The sequence below is a fragment of the Anguilla rostrata genome, chromosome 19 (genome assembly GCF_018555375.3).
Source record: "Anguilla rostrata isolate EN2019 chromosome 19, ASM1855537v3, whole genome shotgun sequence".
NCBI lineage: Eukaryota > Metazoa > Chordata > Actinopteri > Anguilliformes > Anguillidae > Anguilla > Anguilla rostrata.
In genome coordinates this window covers 1,302,327-1,323,643 of record NC_057951.1, presented here as the reverse complement: position 1 = coordinate 1,323,643, position 21,317 = coordinate 1,302,327, and the positions used below count along the sequence as shown (strand labels likewise).

Genomic DNA, 21,317 nt, shown 5'->3' with positions numbered 1-21,317 from the left:
TTAAATGAGAATAAGACTGAAGTTCTACAAGTCGGTCCCAAATCAAAAATAAATGTAGTTCATTCAAGGCTGAGCACATTGGCTTCACAGACAAAAACAGAGGTAAGGAATCTGGGTGTTATTATAGACTCTAAACTAAATTTTAATTCTCATATCAGCATGGTCACAAAGTCTGCCTTTTTCCATCTCAGAAATATAGCTACGGTGAGACCTTTCTTAAGGCAGCAAAATGCAGAGAGGTTGATACATAGCTTTGTCTTTAGCCGACTAGACTACTGTAATGCTCTGTTAACTGGTCTTCCAAAAAATCAAATAAACAGACTTCAACTGATACAAAATGCTGCTGCCAGAGTTTTAACCAGATTAAAGAAACGGGATCATATCACACATGTACTACAACCCCTGAACTGGCTCCCTGTATCTTTTATAATAGACTTTAAAATTCTCTTATTGGTTTTTAAACTTAGCAAATATGCTTTTCAGGTATGTGCCCGGTAGATCCCTAAGGCCTTCTGACTGTTCGAAGGATTGGGGCCAAGAGAAGTGAGGGGGCATTCAGTTTCTGTGGCCCTAGCCTTTGGAACAGATTGCCAGAGGGACTGCGGGGTTCTGCATCTGTGGACACTTTCAAAAAGAATCTCGAGACGTACCTTTTTAGCATTGCTTTTAGTTAGAGCATCCATATTCTTTTGTAATCATTTTAATCATTTTATTAATTTATATATATATATATATATATATATATATATATATATATATATATATTATGAGGGGCCAAACAGGAAATATTTAATGAAGTCTGATATATATACATCATTTTGATATATATACATTGAAACTGATATATATATATATACATCTTTCTTGATATATATATACATCAAAACCGATATATATACATTGTTTTTGATATTTATACATTGAAAACGATAAATATACATAATTTCTGATATATATGCATTGAAACCGATATATATATATATATATATATATATATATATATATATATATATATTATTATATATATATATATTATATATATATATATATATATATCATTCGGAACAGGCATATATTTGGCCATCCCATTGGGTCTTTATTAAGACATAATCAGTGCAATCCAAATTAATTTTTAATTGGATTGAGACTGAAAATTATATATAATTTCTCTCTTTATCCGTATCTCTCTTTTAGAAGCAAATTATAACCTTTGCAAATACGTGAGGAAGACCGCGAAACCGTCCAATCATATAACGCAACCGATTTAAGGTGGACCGGAAATTTCTAATCGGGAGCCAACTTCAGCGTCGTTCATCCTCAGTGGTTTGGTGGCGTGTTTGGGCATGGCTGTCTTGTGGTGGAGCATTTGTAGTGTCAGGTCTACCACATGCGTTTGCAAGTGTTTCAATAAATGTGTCACTGTCTAAAAGTGTTTGGACAAGTTCTCTGGCTCTGTCAGCCATTGCGTAGCATTAAAAAATAAGGGCGAAGCACGTTCACCACAAAGCATACAGTAGCTGAAATTAAATGCGAAGTTCGTTCAGAAACAGCACGGCTCACATTAACAAACCCGGGCAAACCCCAGGAAGACCCATAAGAAGCGGACCAAATATGTGCCTGTATGAAAATCGGAGAGCTAGCGACATTTCACTGTCTCACTTGTTATATTCACATCAAAATACTTACAGAATATAATATAATTTTCAGTCTCAATCCAATTTAAAATTAATTTGGATTGCACTGATTATGTCTTAAAGACTCTAAAATAAAGACCCAATTGGATGCCCAAATATATGCCTGTTCCGAATGATATATATATATCGGTTTCAATGTATATATATCAGAAATGATGTATATATATCGGTTTTGATGTATATATATCAAATATGATGTATATATATATCACAGTTCAATGTACATATATCAAGAAAGATGTATATATATCAGTTTCAATGTATATATATCAAAAATGATGTATATATATCAGACTTCACTAAATATTTCCTGTTTGGCCCCTCATTATATATATATATATCAGAGGAGGCTGGTCCATAGAGGCAGAGGAGGTTGCTCTTCCTCTATTTTTGAGAGGGAGATCAAAATATAAAAAAGAGTAATTGGCTGAAATAAACCATTACCAAATCTCAGTAGCATTTATAAAATATTTTCTCTATTATATTATCTCTTCTTTGGAAAAAATCCATTGAAATTCTGATTAAAATGCTTCAACAGCGACACCTGCAGGGCAGGCAAGAGAGGAAAGGGCAGTCTGTGTGAAGTGGTGGTGGGGGGGCAGAAGACGACGGGCTCCTGCTGTCCTCCTTAGAGCGGGATCTCTTACATCAATTTAAAATACTTCATTTTTTTTCATGCTAATCTGTTACTGGCCAAAATAGCCTACGTAAAATGATGCTCCAAGGGAGGACTTCCTCCCTAACCAATCAACAACCAGAATACAATATTGACATCGCGTTGGTCCAATGATAATTTCCAAATTTCATCTTCAATTCTCTACCACTGTATTATATTATAACGTGCAAATCACAACTACTTTTAAAACACATCACTAAAAAATTACATTTTATTTAAGCCTTTTCAACCAGAGGAGGCTGGTCCATAGAGGCAGAGGACATTGTCCTTTTTTCAGATTTACGTTTACCTTTTTTATCGAGCAGTAGCTACCTACTTGCGTTAGCCAACGCAACAGTTAGCTTGTTGTAGCAGTCCTGAGGGACTGAGCTAACGGCGAGAATGGATTTTGAAGAGTGGTGCTGCTATTGCTAACGAGGCAATTAACGGCAGCGTGAGTGAGGGGGTCACAGAGAGGCACGGACGCAGACGCAGAGAGTGGGATGGGGAAGAACATCTTGTGATTATTTGTTGTCACAGCCATTCCACAGTTTGGATTACACAGCAGGTGAGGATCAAGACTGCTGGACGACCAGCTCCACAGATAACCATGATCAAACATGTGACACCACGAGGTTCATTCCCATCCAGAGCCCGCAGTGATTAGATGTGTCTTTCCCTCTCGTTCACCTGGCCCCTTTTTTATACTCATCCTTTGTGTTGTAATATGAGGAATAAACCACGATGGGCAGTGCCGTTATTGGAAAATAATGTAGGGTCGCTTAACCAGCCCCGAAGTAGGCTACATTATTTTCCAATACCGGGACAGCCCGGATGGGTTTATTCCACTTATACAACGGGTTACCAACAATGACTATTTATGGTTACTTTTATATTTATTGATTTTTATCGACTTAATCAGCTGAAAGTGAAATATTCTTCCGCGGGCGTTTGGGCATATTATTTTACCGTTGTCAAGCAAATCTCTGGTCGGTAGTTCCATTTGCACCGTTGTTAAGCAAAAACCTCTGGTCGTTAATTCTATGAAAACAATGATTCTATCAAGAAAAAATAGCCTAGTTCCTTCTCGTTTTATACCATACAGTATAGCAGCAATTTTGGTCATTTTTGTCATTACATTATTTAATAAAACTGCATGAAACCGTAAGTCAATCAAATTCATCTCCCTAGCACTGTCTTACTTTTTAAATGGTGTGGTCGCACAATGTAGGCTACATAACGTTTTTCTAAGACCCTCTGAAACGGGTTTTGAATGCCAGCTAGCTTTATGACAGGTTTGCTGTCACTTGTCACCGAGCCAATATTAAATTTCTTGGTATTAGGTCAGAATGGTCTCACGGCATGCTTGTTATCCCGGCTAGCTAGCTAGCTAGCCAGGATAACTAGCTAGCCAACTATTGAATTGTAGCCTATTCAAAACAGCGGTTACTGTAAAAGCAATCGTTCACAAACATACATATGGATGAAAATGCGTCCCGTAGCCATGAGTTAAATGCGGAACGTCTATTCTACTGTCCAAATAAGGGACGATTCCGATTTGTGCGATGACTGGCAACCGTAAATAAAGCTAGCAACAGTAAATAGTGAAATGTGATTCAAGGTTGCCATCAATTGTGAAATTGGACATTGAAAAGAGGAGGGGATGTAACAATTCAAAAGCGGAAGAATAATGTTGCTGTTTAAACTGCTTTAGAATGCTGGATTTTGTAGCACATTGCTTTTAGAACTGTTAAAAGGCCGAGGTGTCCCTTTACTGAGATATAATGCCCACCCTTGGACCAATCACAATCGAGTATTCAGCCAAGCTGTTGTATGAATGATAATATGATATTTGTTCCTTATGGAAGATGGGGATAAACTTTGGATGCATTACTTACCTTAGTTGTATAGTAAGTTTGCATTAGGTTGCTAGTTGGATTATTGTTACATTTGAACATAATAACATAACATAACTGGAACATAAGAAAGTAGAGATAAGTAGACTAGTGTAAATTAACATGACGCCGTGGGTTGGTGATCTTCCTGTCCTCCCCAATTTTTTGAGTCACCAGCCACCACTGATATATATATATATAAAAAAGAAGGACGATTGATTGATTGATTGATCGAATGCACAGTATAATGTCCAGTGTTAATTCAACTCTTGACAGATAACATTTGGTCCCACATTGCAGAGTGGGATGAAACATTATCTGTTAAAAGTTGAATAAACACTTTGAGAGTTGAATTAACACTGGATATTTTGTTGTGTGGTTTTGTAGAGACACTACTTGTGATAAATCAAGAGTTCCTTTAGAATAAATCAGTCTCTCAGTGGAATTTGGAAAAATCTGACTATAAACTGCATTCTTCAAACAATCTGTTTGGAGTCTAACTATGACATTGTGTTTGGGTCCTAAAAAAGACTTTGGGTCTTTCTGTGAGCCCAGGAGGACCAGGTATCATAAAAAATGATAAAACCTGATTACATATTCAATCTTGTCAATAAAAGGGTACTGATTCATTTATTGTCATGCGATCATATTCAAAGGAAATGCAGTGTACAGTACAAGACAATCACACGAGCAAATATTAAAATAGAAAAAAATATAAATAATACCTGTTTTGAGAACAGTTTCTCTGAACTCCTCTCTACAATATGGTTGGACACCTGTGAGCAGTGGATCCTGTGAACAAATCATGAGACAAAGCTTCCAGTTAAATTCACCCTCTTACTGCAACTCTGACTCACAGCACATGGAGACAGAGCTTCCAGTTAAACTCATCCTCTTACTGCAGCTCTAACTCACAGCACATGGAGACAGAGCTTCCAGTTAAACTCATCCTCTTACTGGAGCTCTAACTCACAGCACGAGGAGACAGAGCTTCCAGTTAAACTCATCCTCTTCCTGCAGCTCTAACTCACAGCACATCCGAATGTGATATAAAACACATCATGACACTTTAAAATGATTTAATGCACCCATGTTGACCTGAATGTCCTATCATGCACCCCACTACACCTGAAAGTTGGCCTCTAAATTTAAAGTGACAATCTCAAAGATTTCAGTTTCGTTCTCTATGGCGGTGCCAATGGCGAGAAGCGGTAATTGCAGGTGATTAACATTGATGATACAGTAAAAGCAAACTGGAAATCACCTTCCGCACTTTTTGTCAGGGTAAAATAACAGGTTAATTCTAGTAATCGTCCCTTTAGCTTTTTCAGACTGCCGTAATTTTACTCCATTTTACTGCCATTCTTCAATTCCACGAAAAGACCAGGAAGACTATGGACTAATTTATGGTGCATGGTTCGCATCTGGAGGGCACACTTCGCTGCTCGGCTAGCAGTAACTTCGAAGGAAAGCAAACGGTGGCTGTACCACTACTAATTAAAATTTTCACGCAAGTCCGAGTTTTCGTTCTATTCTTGTCATTTTGCGATTAGCCTATATGGAATTGACGATGAGAAAGTAATCAAACAGCAAATTGTTTACAACGTGTGCATGTTTTCTGCTGTTGTTGCCAGTTATATTGGAAATGTGAATGCATTCTGTCGCTTCGGATATCAAGACATGAAAGCGAATGTTCGCATAAAAACATAATGAATGTGTTTGAGAGGATATATAAAACAGTTACAATCTGACTATTGGCCTGTTATATACTATTTGTTGCATAACAACGGTCCAAGTTCAACTACCAACGACATTTTTGCTTGACAACGGTAAAATATGCCCAAACGGCTGCAGAAGAATATTTCAATTCCAGGTGATTAAATCGATAAAAATCAATAAATACAAAAGTAACCATATACAGTCATTGTTGGTAGCCCGTTGTATATAAGTGGAATAAACCCCTCCGGGCTGTCCCGGTTATTAGAAAATAATGTAGGCTACTCCGTTGGTAGTATGGGGTTACAGAAGAAATCATAGGACAGATGGACCGACGACAACGTCGCTTTTTCATACGTCAGTGGGCTAATTTGCCTAATCTTCGCGGGACTTTAGACCGCGGTGGAAACGCAGACCACCATGGGCTGAAGGAACCTTTTAGTTCCTTAAAAAGTAGTTCCTGGGACTAAAAGTTCCGGGTAATTTTGGTGGAAACGCGGCTTAATACATCCATGTTGACCTGAACTTGCTATCATGCACCCCACTACACCTTCCAGTTAACACATCCTCTTACTGCAACTCTAACTCACAGCACATGGAGACAGAGCTTCCAGTTAAACTCATCCTCTTACTGCAGCTCTAACTCACAGCACATGGAGACAGAGCTTCAGTTAAACTCATCCTCTTCCTGCAGCTCTAACTCACAGCACATCCAAATGTGATATAAAACACGTCATGACACTTTAAAATGATCTAATACACCCATGTTGACCTGAACGTGCTATCATGTACCCCACTACACCTGAAAGTTGCCAATGAAATTTAAGTTCAATTCAACCGTCGTGTCAATATGAACTTGTTTCATTACCTTTGATCACCTGTGAACTGTCCTCTGAAGTTGCTTGGACGATCCATTGAATGATCACTCTTCATAGACAGACAGCTGGGTACAGGTGACCCTGTCCTCTCTACCTGAACCCTGTGAACAAACATGGAAACAGAGCTTCCAGTTAACACATCCTCTTACTGCAACTCTAACTCACAGCACATGGAGACAGAGCTTCCAGTTAAACTCATCCTCTTACTGCAGCTGTAACTCACAGCACATGGAGACAGAGCTTCCAGTTAAACTCATCCTCTTCCTGCAGCTCTAACTCACAGCACATCCGAATGTGATATAAAACACGTCATGACACTTTAAAATGATCTAAAGCCGCGTTTCCATCGCAGGAACTTTACCCCGGAACTAGGAACCTTTTGAGGAACTCAGTGCGTTTCCACCGCAGGAACTAGGGTCTAAATTTAGTTCCTGGGGCTTTATTTTACCCCCCAAAAGTTCCTGCTCGGGGGGTAGTACTTTCCGAAAGTACAGGAACCTTTCGGGTGGAGCTTGCAGCGCTGAACATTTCTGATTGGTCGAGTACTCGCAGCATTTTTTTGTGTTGATTTTCAACCGCCATGTTTGAAAATATGCAGCCGCAAACCAATTTATTTTCATAATAACTTCAAATCAAACTTGTATGTTATGCGGCGCAGTAGCCTAGTTTTGGTTATAGCCTGCCAACGTCTTGGAATTATAACGTGTGCTCTTCTATTCTTTTCTTGCTTTAGTATTCGTTTTATAAAATGCTAAGCATTCGTGCTGGGACAGCATATTACGTAGGCTACCAAAACATTCAAACTGATTAATTCGGTTGCTGAATATTTTCTTCCGGATTTTCTTTGTTAGCCCGTTGTAATTGACTCAAAACGTTTGATACAGTTATGTGAGGTATGCGGTAGTTCTGCGTAATTAACATTGATGATACAGTAAAAGCAAACTGGAAATCACCTTCCGCACTTTTTGTCAGGGTAAAATAACAGGTTAATTCTAGTAATCGTCCCTTTAGCTTTTTCAGACTGCCGTAATTTTACTCCATTTTACTGCCATTCTTCAATTCCACGAAAAGACCAGGAAGACTATGGACTAATTTATGGTGCATGGTTCGCATCTGGAGGGCACACTTCGCTGCTCGGCTAGCAGTAACTTCGAAGGAAAGCAAACGGTGGCTGTACCACTACTAATTAAAATTTTCACGCAAGTCCGAGTTTTCGTTCTATTCTTGTCATTTTGCGATTAGCCTATATGGAATTGACGATGAGAAAGTAATCAAACAGCAAATTGTTTACAACGTGTGCATGTTTTCTGCTGTTGTTGCCAGTTATATTGGAAATGTGAATGCATTCTGTCGCTTCGGATATCAAGACATGAAAGCGAATGTTTGCATAAAAACATAATGAATGTGTTTGAGAGGATATATAAAACAGTTACAATCTGACTATTGGCCTGTTATATACTATTTGTTGCATAACAACGGTCCAAGTTCAACTACCAACGACATTTTTGCTTGACAACGGTAAAATATGCCCAAACGGCTGCAGAAGAATATTTCAATTCCAGGTGATTAAATCGATAAAAATCAATAAATACAAAAGTAACCATATACAGTCATTGTTGGTAGCCCGTTGTATATAAGTGGAATAAACCCCTCCGGGCTGTCCCGGTTATTAGAAAATAATGTAGGCTACTCCGTTGGTAGTATGGGGTTACAGAAGAAATCATAGGACAGATGGACTGACGACAACGTCGCTTTTTCATACGTCAGTGGGCTAATTTGCCTAATCTTCGCGGGACTTTAGACCGCGGTGGAAACGCAGACCACCATGGGCTGAAGGAACCTTTTAGTTCCTTAAAAAGTAGTTCCTGGGACTAAAAGTTCCGGGTAATTTTGGTGGAAACGCGGCTTAATACATCCATGTTGACCTGAACTTGCTATCATGCACCCCACTACACCTGAAAGTTGCCAATGAAATTTAAGTTCAATTCAACCGTAGTGTCAATATGAACTTGTTTCATTACCTTTGATCACCTGTGAACTGTCCTCTGAAGTTGCTTGGACGATCCATTGAATGATCACTCTTCATAGACAGACAGCTGGGTACAGGTGACCCTGCCCTCTCTACCTGAACCCTGTGAACAAACATGGAAACAGAGCTTCCAGTTAAACACATCCTCTTACTGCAACTCTAACTCACAGCACATGGAGACAGAGCTTCCAGTTAAACTCATCCTCTTACTGCAGCTGTAACTCACAGCACATGGAGACAGAGCTTCCAGTTAAACTCATCCTCTTCCTGCAGCTCTAACTCACAGCACATCCGAATGTGATATAAAACACGTCATGACACTTTAAAATGATCTAATACACCCATGTTGACCTGAACGTGCTATCATGTACCCCACTACACCTGAAAGTTGCCAATGAAATTTAAGTTCAATTCAACCGTAGTGTCAATATGAACTTGTTTCATTACCTTTGATCACCTGTGAACTGTCCTCTGAAGTTGCTTGGACGATCCATTGAATGATCACTCTTCATAGACAGACAGCTGGGTACAGGTGACCCTGTCCTCTCTACCCGAACCCTGTGAACAAACATGGAAACAGAGCTTCCAGTTAACACATCCTCTTACTGCAACTCTAACTCACAGCACATGGAGACAGAGCTTCCAGTTAAACTCATACTCTTACTGCAGCTCTAACTCACAGCACATGGAGACAGAGCTTCCAGTTAAACTCATCCTCTTACTGCAACTCTAACTCACAGCACATGGAGACAGAGCTTCCAGTTAAACTCATCCTCTTACTGCAGCTCTAACTCACAGCACATGGAGACAGAGCTTCCAGTTAAACTCATCCTCTTCCTGCAGCTCTAACTCACAGCACATCCGAATGTGATATAAAACACGTCATGACACTTTAAAATGATCTAAAGCCGCGTTTCCATCGCAGGAACTTTACCCCGGAACTAGGAACCTTTTGAGGAACTCAGTGCGTTTCCACCGCAGGAACTAGGGTCTAAATTTAGTTCCTGGGGCTTTATTTTACCCCCCAAAAGTTCTTGCTCGGGGGGTAGTACTTTCCGAAAGTACAGGAACCTTTCGGGTGGAGCTTGCAGCGCTGAACATTTCTGATTGGTCGAGTACTCGCAGCATTTTTTTGTGTTGATTTTCAACCGCCATGTTTGAAAATATGCAGCCGCAAACCAATTTATTTTCATAATAACTTCAAATCAAACTTGTATGTTATGCGGCGCAGTAGCCTAGTTTTGGTTATAGCCTGCCAACGTCTTGGAATTATAACGTGTGCTCTTCTATTCTTTTCTTGCTTTAGTATTCGTTTTATAAAATGCTAAGCATTCGTGCTGGGACAGCATATTACGTAGGCTACCAAAACATTCAAACTGATTAATTCGGTTGCTGAATATTTTCTTCCGGATTTTCTTTGTTAGCCCGTTGTAATTGACTCAAAACGTTTGATACAGTTATGTGAGGTATGCGGTAATTCTGCGTAATTAACATTGATGATACAGTAAAAGCAAACTGGAAATCACCTTCCGCACTTTTTGTCAGGGTAAATTAACAGGTTAATTCTAGTAATCGTCCCTTTAGCTTTTTCAGACTGCCGTAATTTTACTCCATTTTACTGCCATTCTTCAATTCCACGAAAAGACCAGGAAGACTATGGACTAATTTATGGTGCATGGTTCGCATCTGGAGGGCACACTTCGCTGCTCGGCTAGCAGTAACTTCGAAGGAAAGCAAACGGTGGCTGTACCACTACTAATTAAAATTTTCACGCAAGTCCGAGTTTTCGTTCTATTCTTGTCATTTTGCGATTAGCCTATATGGAATTGACGATGAGAAAGTAATCAAACAGCAAATTGTTTACAACGTGTGCATGTTTTCTGCTGTTGTTGCCAGTTATATTGGAAATGTGAATGCATTCTGTCGCTTCGGATATCAAGACATGAAAGCGAATGTTTGCATAAAAACATAATGAATGTGTTTGAGAGGATATATAAAACAGTTACAATCTGACTATTGGCCTGTTATATACTATTTGTTGCATAACAACGGTCCAAGTTCAACTACCAACGACATTTTTGCTTGACAACGGTAAAATATGCCCAAACGGCTGCAGAAGAATATTTCAATTCCAGGTGATTAAATCGATAAAAATCAATAAATACAAAAGTAACCATATACAGTCATTGTTGGTAGCCCGTTGTATATAAGTGGAATAAACCCCTCCGGGCTGTCCCGGTTATTAGAAAATAATGTAGGCTACTCCGTTGGTAGTATGGGGTTACAGAAGAAATCATAGGACAGATGGACTGACGACAACGTCGCTTTTTCATACGTCAGTGGGCTAATTTGCCTAATCTTCGCGGGACTTTAGACCGCGGTGGAAACGCAGACCACCATGGGCTGAAGGAACCTTTTAGTTCCTTAAAAAGTAGTTCCTGGGACTAAAAGTTCCGGGTAATTTTGGTGGAAACGCGGCTTAATACATCCATGTTGACCTGAACTTGCTATCATGCACCCCACTACACCTGAAAGTTGCCAATGAAATTTAAGTTCAATTCAACCGTAGTGTCAATATGAACTTGTTTCATTACCTTTGATCACCTGTGAACTGTCCTCTGAAGTTGCTTGGACGATCCATTGAATGATCACTCTTCATAGACAGACAGCTGGGTACAGGTGACCCTGTCCTCTCTACCTGAACCCTGTGAACAAACATGGAAACAGAGCTTCCAGTTAACACATCCTCTTACTGCAACTCTAACTCACAGCACATGGAGACAGAGCTTCCAGTTAAACTCATCCTCTTACTGCAGCTGTAACTCACAGCACATGGAGACAGAGCTTCCAGTTAAACTCATCCTCTTCCTGCAGCTCTAACTCACAGCACATCCGAATGTGATATAAAACACGTCATGACACTTTAAAATGATCTAATACACCCATGTTGACCTGAACGTGCTATCATGTACCCCACTACACCTGAAAGTTGCCAATGAAATTTAAGTTCAATTCAACCGTAGTGTCAATATGAACTTGTTTCATTACCTTTGATCACCTGTGAACTGTCCTCTGAAGTTGCTTGGACGATCCATTGAATGATCACTCTTCAAAGACAGACAGCTGGGTACAGGTGACCCTGTCCTCTCTACCCGAACCCTGTGAACAAACATGGAAACAGAGCTTCCAGTTAACACATCCTCTTACTGCAACTCTAACTCACAGCACATGGAGACAGAGCTTCCAGTTAAACTCATACTCTTACTGCAGCTCTAACTCACAGCACATGGAGACAGAGCTTCCAGTTAAACTCATCCTCTTACTGCAACTCTAACTCACAGCACATGGAGACAGAGCTTCCAGTTAAACTCATCCTCTTACTGCAGCTCTAACTCACAGCACATGGAGACAGAGCTTCCAGTTAACACATCCTCTTACTGCAGCTCTAACTCACAGCACATGGAGACAGAGCTTCCAGTTAAACGCATCCTCTTACTGCAGCTCTAACTCACAGCACATTAACTCTCTGATTCATGCATTTTTACCTCTTTCTCGCAGGGCCGTGGGTTCCATTGTCAGTCTCGGTCTCCTTTGAGGAACTCATTTTAGAAACAGCGCCCCCTGTCTCAGGACACCTGAACACACCAGATCAGATTCACAAGTGGGTTCTGACCCAAATTGGCCGACCTGTAAATACACACAAGAAGAACATGATAACGCACAGACATAATAATACACTGTGAGGGCCATATAATGTAAACGTGTAACACAAAAAGGTAATTTAATTAAGTTTGGTGCATTAAAATATGTACGCACCATATTATGTTATTTGTGCATTTTGTCCCACTGATATACTCAGTGTATGTATTGATAATGAGTCCTTTGCGAAGTATCGCAAATTTGTATGCCGGCCCTTTAAGAGTTGCGCTCAAACAGCAAACAGGTGGTGATGGGCCAGGTGACAGGTTTTTTGAAATAGATTGGGGGCAAGAGGTAGCAACGGAGAATGGAGTAAAGGGGAGTCAGCAGAAAATAATCAAGAATCCTGAGATTTGTTGGCGTTTTTGTTTGGATTGTATTTTTTTCAATCTACAATTATTCAACACAACTCCAAGACACGAAAACGAGTAACCTGCTTAACCTACGTTTTAAAAGAATTCTCTTCTACTGCATCAGGAGGGTGAGCCGAAGCTTTTTGGGGTTTTTTTTTTGCTTCTTTGAATGCAATGCATTGCTTAATTATTTGTTTTTGGAGAGGAAAGAAGATTTTTGCACTTATGCATTAATTTTGGTTTCATGACTTATTATTTTTGGCATGTTTTCTGGATTTGTGTTTCCGTGGATTCCGGACAACTAAACTAAACTCGGACTTCATCTTTAACTGTTATTCAATGGACAATCAGTTATTATTTCACATTGCCAGTTTAGTAATGATTGTACCTGGGTTTATGTTTTCCTGATCAAATACTTGCCATATCGTTATTTTGTTGTTGTTTTTTTGTTTATTGTTTGGTTGCCTCTGTTGTAATATATAAATTCTGTTCGATTAGATTCCCGTGAATATAGCGTGTTCATTCTGTTTAAATTGGTCTGAATTTGTTATAACACACACACACACACATACATCAAATCTCATAGAACAGACAGCGACAAATCTGGAATTTAATTGAGCCATAAACTTGTACAGTAATACAATTCCTTCCAAAATATTCTGCACCCGTGATAACAATTACTAAGACCGTTCAATATAAGGATTACCAGTGCTGAGGTATATTTTCATTATCCAACATATGGAATATATTTAATTATATAATGGAAACTACCAAAATGACACATTTCTCAGATGATACAACAATTTTACAAAAATTGTGCGTCACAATTATTGGCACCCCTGTATTTGGTACTGTGTGCACCCTCCCCTTGCAGGGATAATGCTGCCCTCCAGCAGTTTTAAACTTCTTCATTATTGTCCTCACAGTAGTAACTAGCATCTTCAGTTTATTTTTTGATCCATTGGCCTGATTTTCAAAGGTCAGCAACCATTTTAATTTCGTTCGTCAGTTCTTTGTCTTTCTCTGTGGCAAAGATGAAAAATGGGTTTCACAAGCAGGTTCTCAGTTTAATCCTCCAGTGAAACAGGAAGCCATGGAAGGCCACAAGAGTTTCTCTTAATATTGGTGTAGATTTAGTTTGATTTTATTTATAAGAATCTTTAGGGGTGCCAATTATTTATATATATTTAGGAAATAATAACCCTACCTGAATCCAACCGTCACACTAGAGGGCGCCAGTTCCCCCAATCTTAGTTTGTGTTCTGTGCCTGTTGTAGTGCTAATTAAGATGCTGTGTCGCAAACATTTAATAGCCTGACCAGATTCACATTACAGGTATCTGTAACTGATTTATGACTAGTCAAAGAGCTAATTTAAGATATCTAACTGCATTTTCACTCATCAAAAAACTTTTAATATCTCGAATTACATTTTGCTAGTAGGATTGAAGTTACTTTTGCCATTCAGTTGTATGGGACCTCCAATTAAAAGATATCTACAATTCAGTTTTGACTATCCAAAATGTGAATTCCAGATACTGTATCGCCATTTCAATTATGACTAGCCACTTTCAAAAACAAAAACAGCAGAGTGTTCAAAAAAAAAAAAAAAAATACAAGGAAACATAACTCAGGCAGGGCAGAACTCACAGACAGAACCGCAGGCAGAAACAGACAGGCAGATACTCTCAGGCAGAAACACAAGGAACCAGCACCCAAGTCAGTAAAACAGAGAACTTAAATAGCCACAAAGATAACAAGACACCAGTGAACTCAAAGCACAATCAAACCAGAGCAGGGAGGGCTAACGAGACACAAAGAAAAACAACGACAGAATAATTGAAAACAATAATACAATTAACACAGGGATGACTAAAGAGGAAGCAAACTGAAATACAAACTGAAGTACCGCCATCTGGTGGCCCAGAAAATGAAAAAACAGAAACAGAAAAAGGCAGAATCCTGACAATATCTAAATGATATTTTTGGATAATCTAATCTAAGATATTACTAGCCAAAATATGGCAAGCCATTTTAACATCTAATAACCTGTGCGGTTTCACATTACAGATATTTATCATTAATTTATGACTAGTCAAAACGCTAATTTAAGATATCTCTAATTGTACTTTGACAAGTCAAAACGCTCATTAAAGATATTTCTAATTCGAGTTTGCCTAGTTTCGCCACTAAGTTCTATGTAACTCCAATTAAAGATACCTACAATTCAGTTTTGACTATCTAAAACGTGAATTCCAGATATCACCACTTAATTTATGACTCTTAGCAAGTATGAAGCAGTCATAACCCATAGTCCGCCACCGAGCAAAACCCGTGCCGTCAAGTTTAGTTTATGCACGCTTATGGTTACAACCCCTGGTTCTCGCGCACCAATCAGAAGCCAGTACCCAGTGTTAGGAGGAAGTTGGACGGACGCTTTTTCGCTATTTTCTTATAATAATGTGCCTGCGTTGTTCCATGTCCGTTTACCCTATAAACAAACAGTTTGAAACAAAGCACCACTTGTCACAAACACATACATTTATGAATTGTAAGGTCAGCTAACCTTTTTTTTTTCCTTGTGGGAAAACTAGAAGACCTTCGCCGGTTAGCCTAGGCGCACGGCTAGCCTGCCCATAGACAGACACCCCGAGTAAGCCTGCGATTAGTAGACAGTAAACTGTCGCGATATCGTCACCCCTCAGTGGCGCCCCCACCTGTACGCCAAATACGCACACTGCGTACCCCAGCAGTGGCACAAGGCTGGCTGGCGGTTTTGATTATTTGATTAAGCGGAATTAGCGGAAAGTAAGTTTCTTTCAAAATGCGTTTAAAATCATTGGATGCTAGCCCTCCGTCATTGGGTTCAGTGCTAGCAAGTTAGATAGCTGGCATCTAAGTGATCTAAAATAAAAAGAAAACGTGTTTATAAAAAACGCACGGCTGAGTTTATTAACTCAAAACTACGGCAAAATGAGAGCCCAATCATGTTTTGGCTGGATCAGTCCTTCCCTATCATAAAGTAGGCTAAGTTATACAATAAGCTGTGTTTCAATCAACCGATTTCATTTCAAACGCGGCTTGTTTCGTAGTGCAGTCTTTGTCAGACTATCCCATTTTGTCCTTTTCTCTCGTGCTCCAGGCGCTCTCATTCACTTCTGTTTACGTCAATAGGCCTAGATGGTTCCTTGCCGAAAATGAGCTGCTGCCGCTTGTAGGTTGTGCGTGGCGACTTTTTTGAGTGTGCGTACCATGAACGAGAATCCTGCGGGCGCACCTGAGTAAGATGATAACATGTATCATATGTGCCATTATCTGTATTGTCTAATTTACCTGCTATGGACCTCTTTTCAAGATGAGTCTTGAATAAAGTTGAAATTAAATTGGGATGGCAGGTATGCCATCCCGCCAAGTTACGCCTTGGCGGGGGCATGCCCCCATACCTATACAGCACCGAGAGTTTGGCACTTTTCAGGGTTCCCCACAGAAATAACCACAACAGCCACAGACACTCAGCCCTTAAAAACATTAAATTCTGTACATTCTGACCCCATTTCAACAGACAGAATTCATAAACAACTTCACATGTCCACACAATAAAGCCCCAAACTAAGGGGATTTTGCGTTTTCTCCTTCTTCTTCTTCTTCTTCTTCTTCTTCTCATTCTTATTTTTCCTGCCGCCTATCCCACTAACAACATGTCTCCCCATTGGACATTTCACTAACACCAGCCAAATCTGCCCTACACGACCCAATCAAAAACGCACATACACACGAAAAATACCCATACATTTTTATTCTGAAACATTTCCTGTTCAAACAGCTAGTCCGCCTGTGGCCTAGTGGGTAAGGTTACAGTCTTGGGAACATGGGGTCGTAGGTTCAAGCCCAGCTTAGAACACGTTTCTTTAACCTGCTTCAACCCTCACTAATAATTGTCTACTAGCCTACTTATCAATTATTGCTTTTGCACCATATTTACCCGCCGTTCACCGTTCAGTTATTAACCGGCTACAATATTGCTAAGCCACATGGATTCAACGGGAGCTCTTCTGTGCTTACTGGCCTGTGTTCTTTAAAACCACCGGCAGGTTTGCTAATGATATTTCACGCATTGCATAGCTATGGCATTAGCTAACGAAGTCACGGCAAATGTATTCCTTTCATTAAAAAGCTACACCAGTTCACCACTGTGCCATTTCTATTAACTATATTTCTTCACTTGGCTACCGTACAAAACTTTCATATCAGCAAACGCCACGTTTCTATTTCTAAATTCATGTTACCTCGCTCTGTTCTCTATCTAGCCACATACGCTACAAACAATTACTACTTATGTACATTCTGCAACTCCGCAATTTGAACAGCTAATCCATCCGTGGCCTAGTGGGTAAGGTTACAGGCTTGGGAACACTGGGTCGTATGTTCAAGGCCAGCTTGAAACACGTTTCTTTAACCTGCTTCGACCCTCACTAATAATTGTCTACTACTTCTTAATTACTGCTTTTGCACCATTTCTACCCGCCGTTGACCGTTCAGTTATTAACCGGCTACAATATTGCTAAGATATATGCATTATGACTTACCGTCTGTACGTTCAGTTATTAACCGGCTACAATATTGCTAAGCCATATGGATTCAACGGAAGCTCTTCTGTGCTTACTGGCTTGTGTTCTTCTTTAAAACCACGGCAGGTTCGCTAATGATATTTCACGCATTGCATAGCTATGGCATTAGCTAACGAAGTCACAGACTGGTAAACCTCACTCACTCACGGCCACCCATGTGCATTTCATGACGCAAATGTATTCCTTTTATTTAAAAGTTACACCAGTTCACCACTGTGCCATTTCTACTAACTATATTTCTTCACTTGGCTACCGTACAAAACCTTAATATCAGCAAACGCCACGTTTCTACATTCCTGTTACCTCGCCCTGTTCTCTATCTACCCACATACGCTACAAAAAATTAGTACTTATGTACATTCCGTAACTCCGCAGGTTGAATAGCTAATCCGTCTGTGGCCTAGTGGGTAAGGTTACAGTCTTGGGAACATGGGGTCGTAGGTTCAAGCCCAGCTTGGAACCCGTTTCTTTAACTTGCTTCGACCCTCACTAATAATTGTCTACTACTTCTTAATTATTGCTTTTGCACCATATCTACCCGCCGTTCACCGTTCAGTTATTAACCGGCTACAATATTGCTAAGATATATGCATTATGACTTACCGTCTGTACGTTCAGTTATTGACCGGCTACAATATTGCTAAGCCATATGGATTCAACGGAAGCTCTTCTGTGCTTACTGGCTTGTGTTCTTCTTTAAAACTACCGGCAGGTTCGCTAATGATATTTCACGCATTGCATAGCTATGGCATTAGCTAACGAAGTCACAGACTGGTAAACCTCACTCACTCACGGCCACCCATATGCATTTCATGACGCAAATGTATTCCTTTTATTTAAAAGTTACACCGGTTCACCACTGTGCCATTTCTACTAACTATATTTCTTCACTTGGCTACCGTACGAAACCTTAATATCAGCAAACGCCACGTTTCTACATTCATGTTACCTCGCCCTGTTCTCTATCTAGCCACATAGGCTACACACAATTACTACGTATGTACGTTCTGCAACTCCGCATTAAAACATTACATTTAAAATCATGATTCACTCATAAGTATAACTACTAGCACTGAACATGAGAAAAACACATTCGTGCAATAGATTACATTACAGGTAAATAATGTGTGCAATGTTATTTGACCCTCCACTTCAACAACCAATGTCCAATACCGACTGTTATATATACCATTTGATAAGGAATATAAGCTCGCTCATGGTCACTCCATTTACTTCGCACTATACTCCGTGATCATGTCAACCTTCACCTACATGCCCATTCTGCTAAAAACATATTGTTTCAACTACGGAATTTCGTAATTTCATTTTAATTTCTCTCGCACTGTTGTTATTCTCTCATATGCAAAGCCTGCTGGGACATATGCGTCTGCTCCTATTCTCCACTATCATGTTTTCCGGTTCTAGTTTAGCAAAACGGCGAAGAGGATTCCTACCTGCAGATTAGCCTATCAAAATGCCTTATAAACCTTACAAACACTAAAAGTGCATCTCCACGAAATAACAGACAATGGAGCAGGACAGAAGGATAAACCTTACAAACACTAATAGTGCATCTCCACGAAATAACAGGCAACGGAGCAGGACAGAAGGCTACACAAGTGGCGACCTAGGGAGTTATAATTCTACGGGCGTGTTGATTATTTTGTCAGTCAAGGCTCGTTGGATGGACGTCAAATCCGTGAGTACATACCATATTCCATCTGCGTTTCTGATGCGTTTACGCTTACGCCACTGCATCCTATCTCACAGCCACTGTTTTACATATATAGCAAACCGAAACTGCTGAACGGTACACGCTCATCAGACTGTACAGATTCACACAACGATAGCCATAATCCACAACCGTTTTCTTGCAGGGTCGCATTTCTCACTCTCATAATAAAACGCTTTGCAAAAAGAACTGATATCTCATAAAAAACACGTTTTCAACGTACAAAAATGCCAAGTTACTAAAAAGTATTGATATCAAAATGACGCCAAGTTACGATACTACAAACAATATAGGCTATCTTGCCTCACCGAAATGACATAAGATGTATCTCAAAGCAATGCTACCCAATATTTCCTCAGTTCTTTCAAGTCACTTGGCCCTGTGTTTTCTAATCTTACCATTTCACAATGTCATGCAAACTTTCTGTCAGATCAAAGAGACAAATATTTCGAATTGCCTCATGGAACACATTGAACATTGTACATTGAAATTAATGTATAAATTAATTAATGTACAGAACTGCTGCTGAGCAACGACAGGAAGCACATTTCTCCAGAAAACATGTTTATACTTGCTTCTGAACTGAATTTGAGTACATGTGCAAGTTATTGTATATTTGCTACGTACAATAAATACTGCATGTAAAACACATATTGTACATACATACATAGAGAACTTCTTTATCCGCATGGGGACATTTCCCTGGCAGCATCTTACATTCACATTCACGAACACACTTGTACCAAGAAACATACTATCATTCACGCAACAGAAAGCCTGGGCAGCGAAATACATAGGCCTACATACCAATACAAATTGGACATACACACACCTATTCAATCAATCTTGACTGTGAGAGAGCCATCCACACATATATTTGGCCTGTTCATGTAGTGCATGCTTATACACACAGGGCCAAGTGACTTGAAAGAACTGAGGAAATATTGGGTAGCATTGCTTTGAGATACATCTTATGTCATTTCGGTGAGGCAAGATAGCCTATATTGTTTGTAGTATCGTAACTTGGCGTCATTTTGATATCAATACTTTTTAGTAACTTGGCATTTTTGTACGTTGAAAACGTGTTTTTTATGAGATGACATATAGAGTAATCTCTGCCTAATATAATCACTCCACTGTATATTTTGCCTCAATATTGCAAACCAATTAATTTGATTTAGTAATGGGAATGATTTCTTATAAAACATAAAAGAATAAGTAACAACCTCTTAATAGTTTAATTAAAAACAAAATCCGGGTTTACACTGCAGTGTCAAAATGTCAACAACAAGCGACAAGTCCTGTGACCTCCGACTCGCTAAGCTACCTCCTCACGAGGTAGAATTGGTCATGGAATATCAAAAATAGGCTAGGCTACTGAAGTAAACTTTCTTAAAGGTTATTTAAATATTACTTTCTGGTCTAAATGGTATGTTCGGACTCCGTGTGAGCTCTTAGCTTATCAGGCTACGCCCTAAACACACCATTTTATTGCCAGTTGTCAGTTTTTCTGAATTACGCGGGTTAATGCGATTATACCTGCAGATTCCCATTCCTACCCGCAGCCCTTTACGTTCAGCTTCTCTTACCTCAGTTCCACTGTACAACAGACTGTTTACTCCGTTTTTTACATTTTATTTAATTCCTTCTTTCCTCGGTATTCTTTCTCCTCCTTTTTTAAAATGACCGTTAAGTTTCAGTTTCTCTTTTGGATCGCATTTCCTTACTTAGCCTACTGGCTCAACTGAATGTTCGATGGGCGGAGTTTTATATATTTATACTATTTCTTAGGTGCATCAGTCACGATATTTAATACGTTATGCAGAAGAAACAAATATTTCATCCATGTAGACCTTTGCCAAATTTTAGCACATAGCCTACATATATCAGGCCTATTCAACAACTCGTGAATTATAATGTTGGGATTTAACGTTCTCCAATGTAATGGTGTAACCTGTAGGCTGAACACACAAATAAGCCTGTTTGATTATAACAAAGCATTTCAAGACAAATAGCCTACTACAGACAGCAAATTAAAT

General features: G+C 39.5%; 1 protein-coding gene across 4 annotated transcripts in view; it reads right to left on the bottom strand.

Moving 5' to 3' along the window:
- The window catches only part of LOC135245709 (NACHT, LRR and PYD domains-containing protein 12-like), a 99,328-nt gene extending 86,774 nt beyond the window's left edge, over positions 1-12,554 (bottom strand). Inside the window, exons 1-7 of one of the 4 annotated variants that reach the window (XM_064318955.1) lie at positions 12,413-12,554; positions 11,916-12,026; positions 11,462-11,572; positions 9,315-9,425; positions 8,860-8,970; positions 6,829-6,939; positions 4,970-5,036 (exon numbers count right to left, since the gene is read on the bottom strand). In XM_064318955.1, the coding sequence (XP_064175025.1) occupies positions 4,970-5,036; positions 6,829-6,939; positions 8,860-8,970; positions 9,315-9,425; positions 11,462-11,572; positions 11,916-12,026; positions 12,413-12,471 (681 nt within the window). In that variant the 5' untranslated portion in view covers positions 12,472-12,554. The remainder of the gene's footprint in view (positions 1-4,969; positions 5,037-6,828; positions 6,940-8,859; positions 8,971-9,314; positions 9,426-11,461; positions 11,573-11,915; positions 12,027-12,412) is intronic. The other 3 variants (XM_064318957.1, XM_064318958.1, XM_064318959.1) reach the window with 3 other exon arrangements.
- Between the last annotated feature and the right edge of the window lie 8,763 nt (positions 12,555-21,317).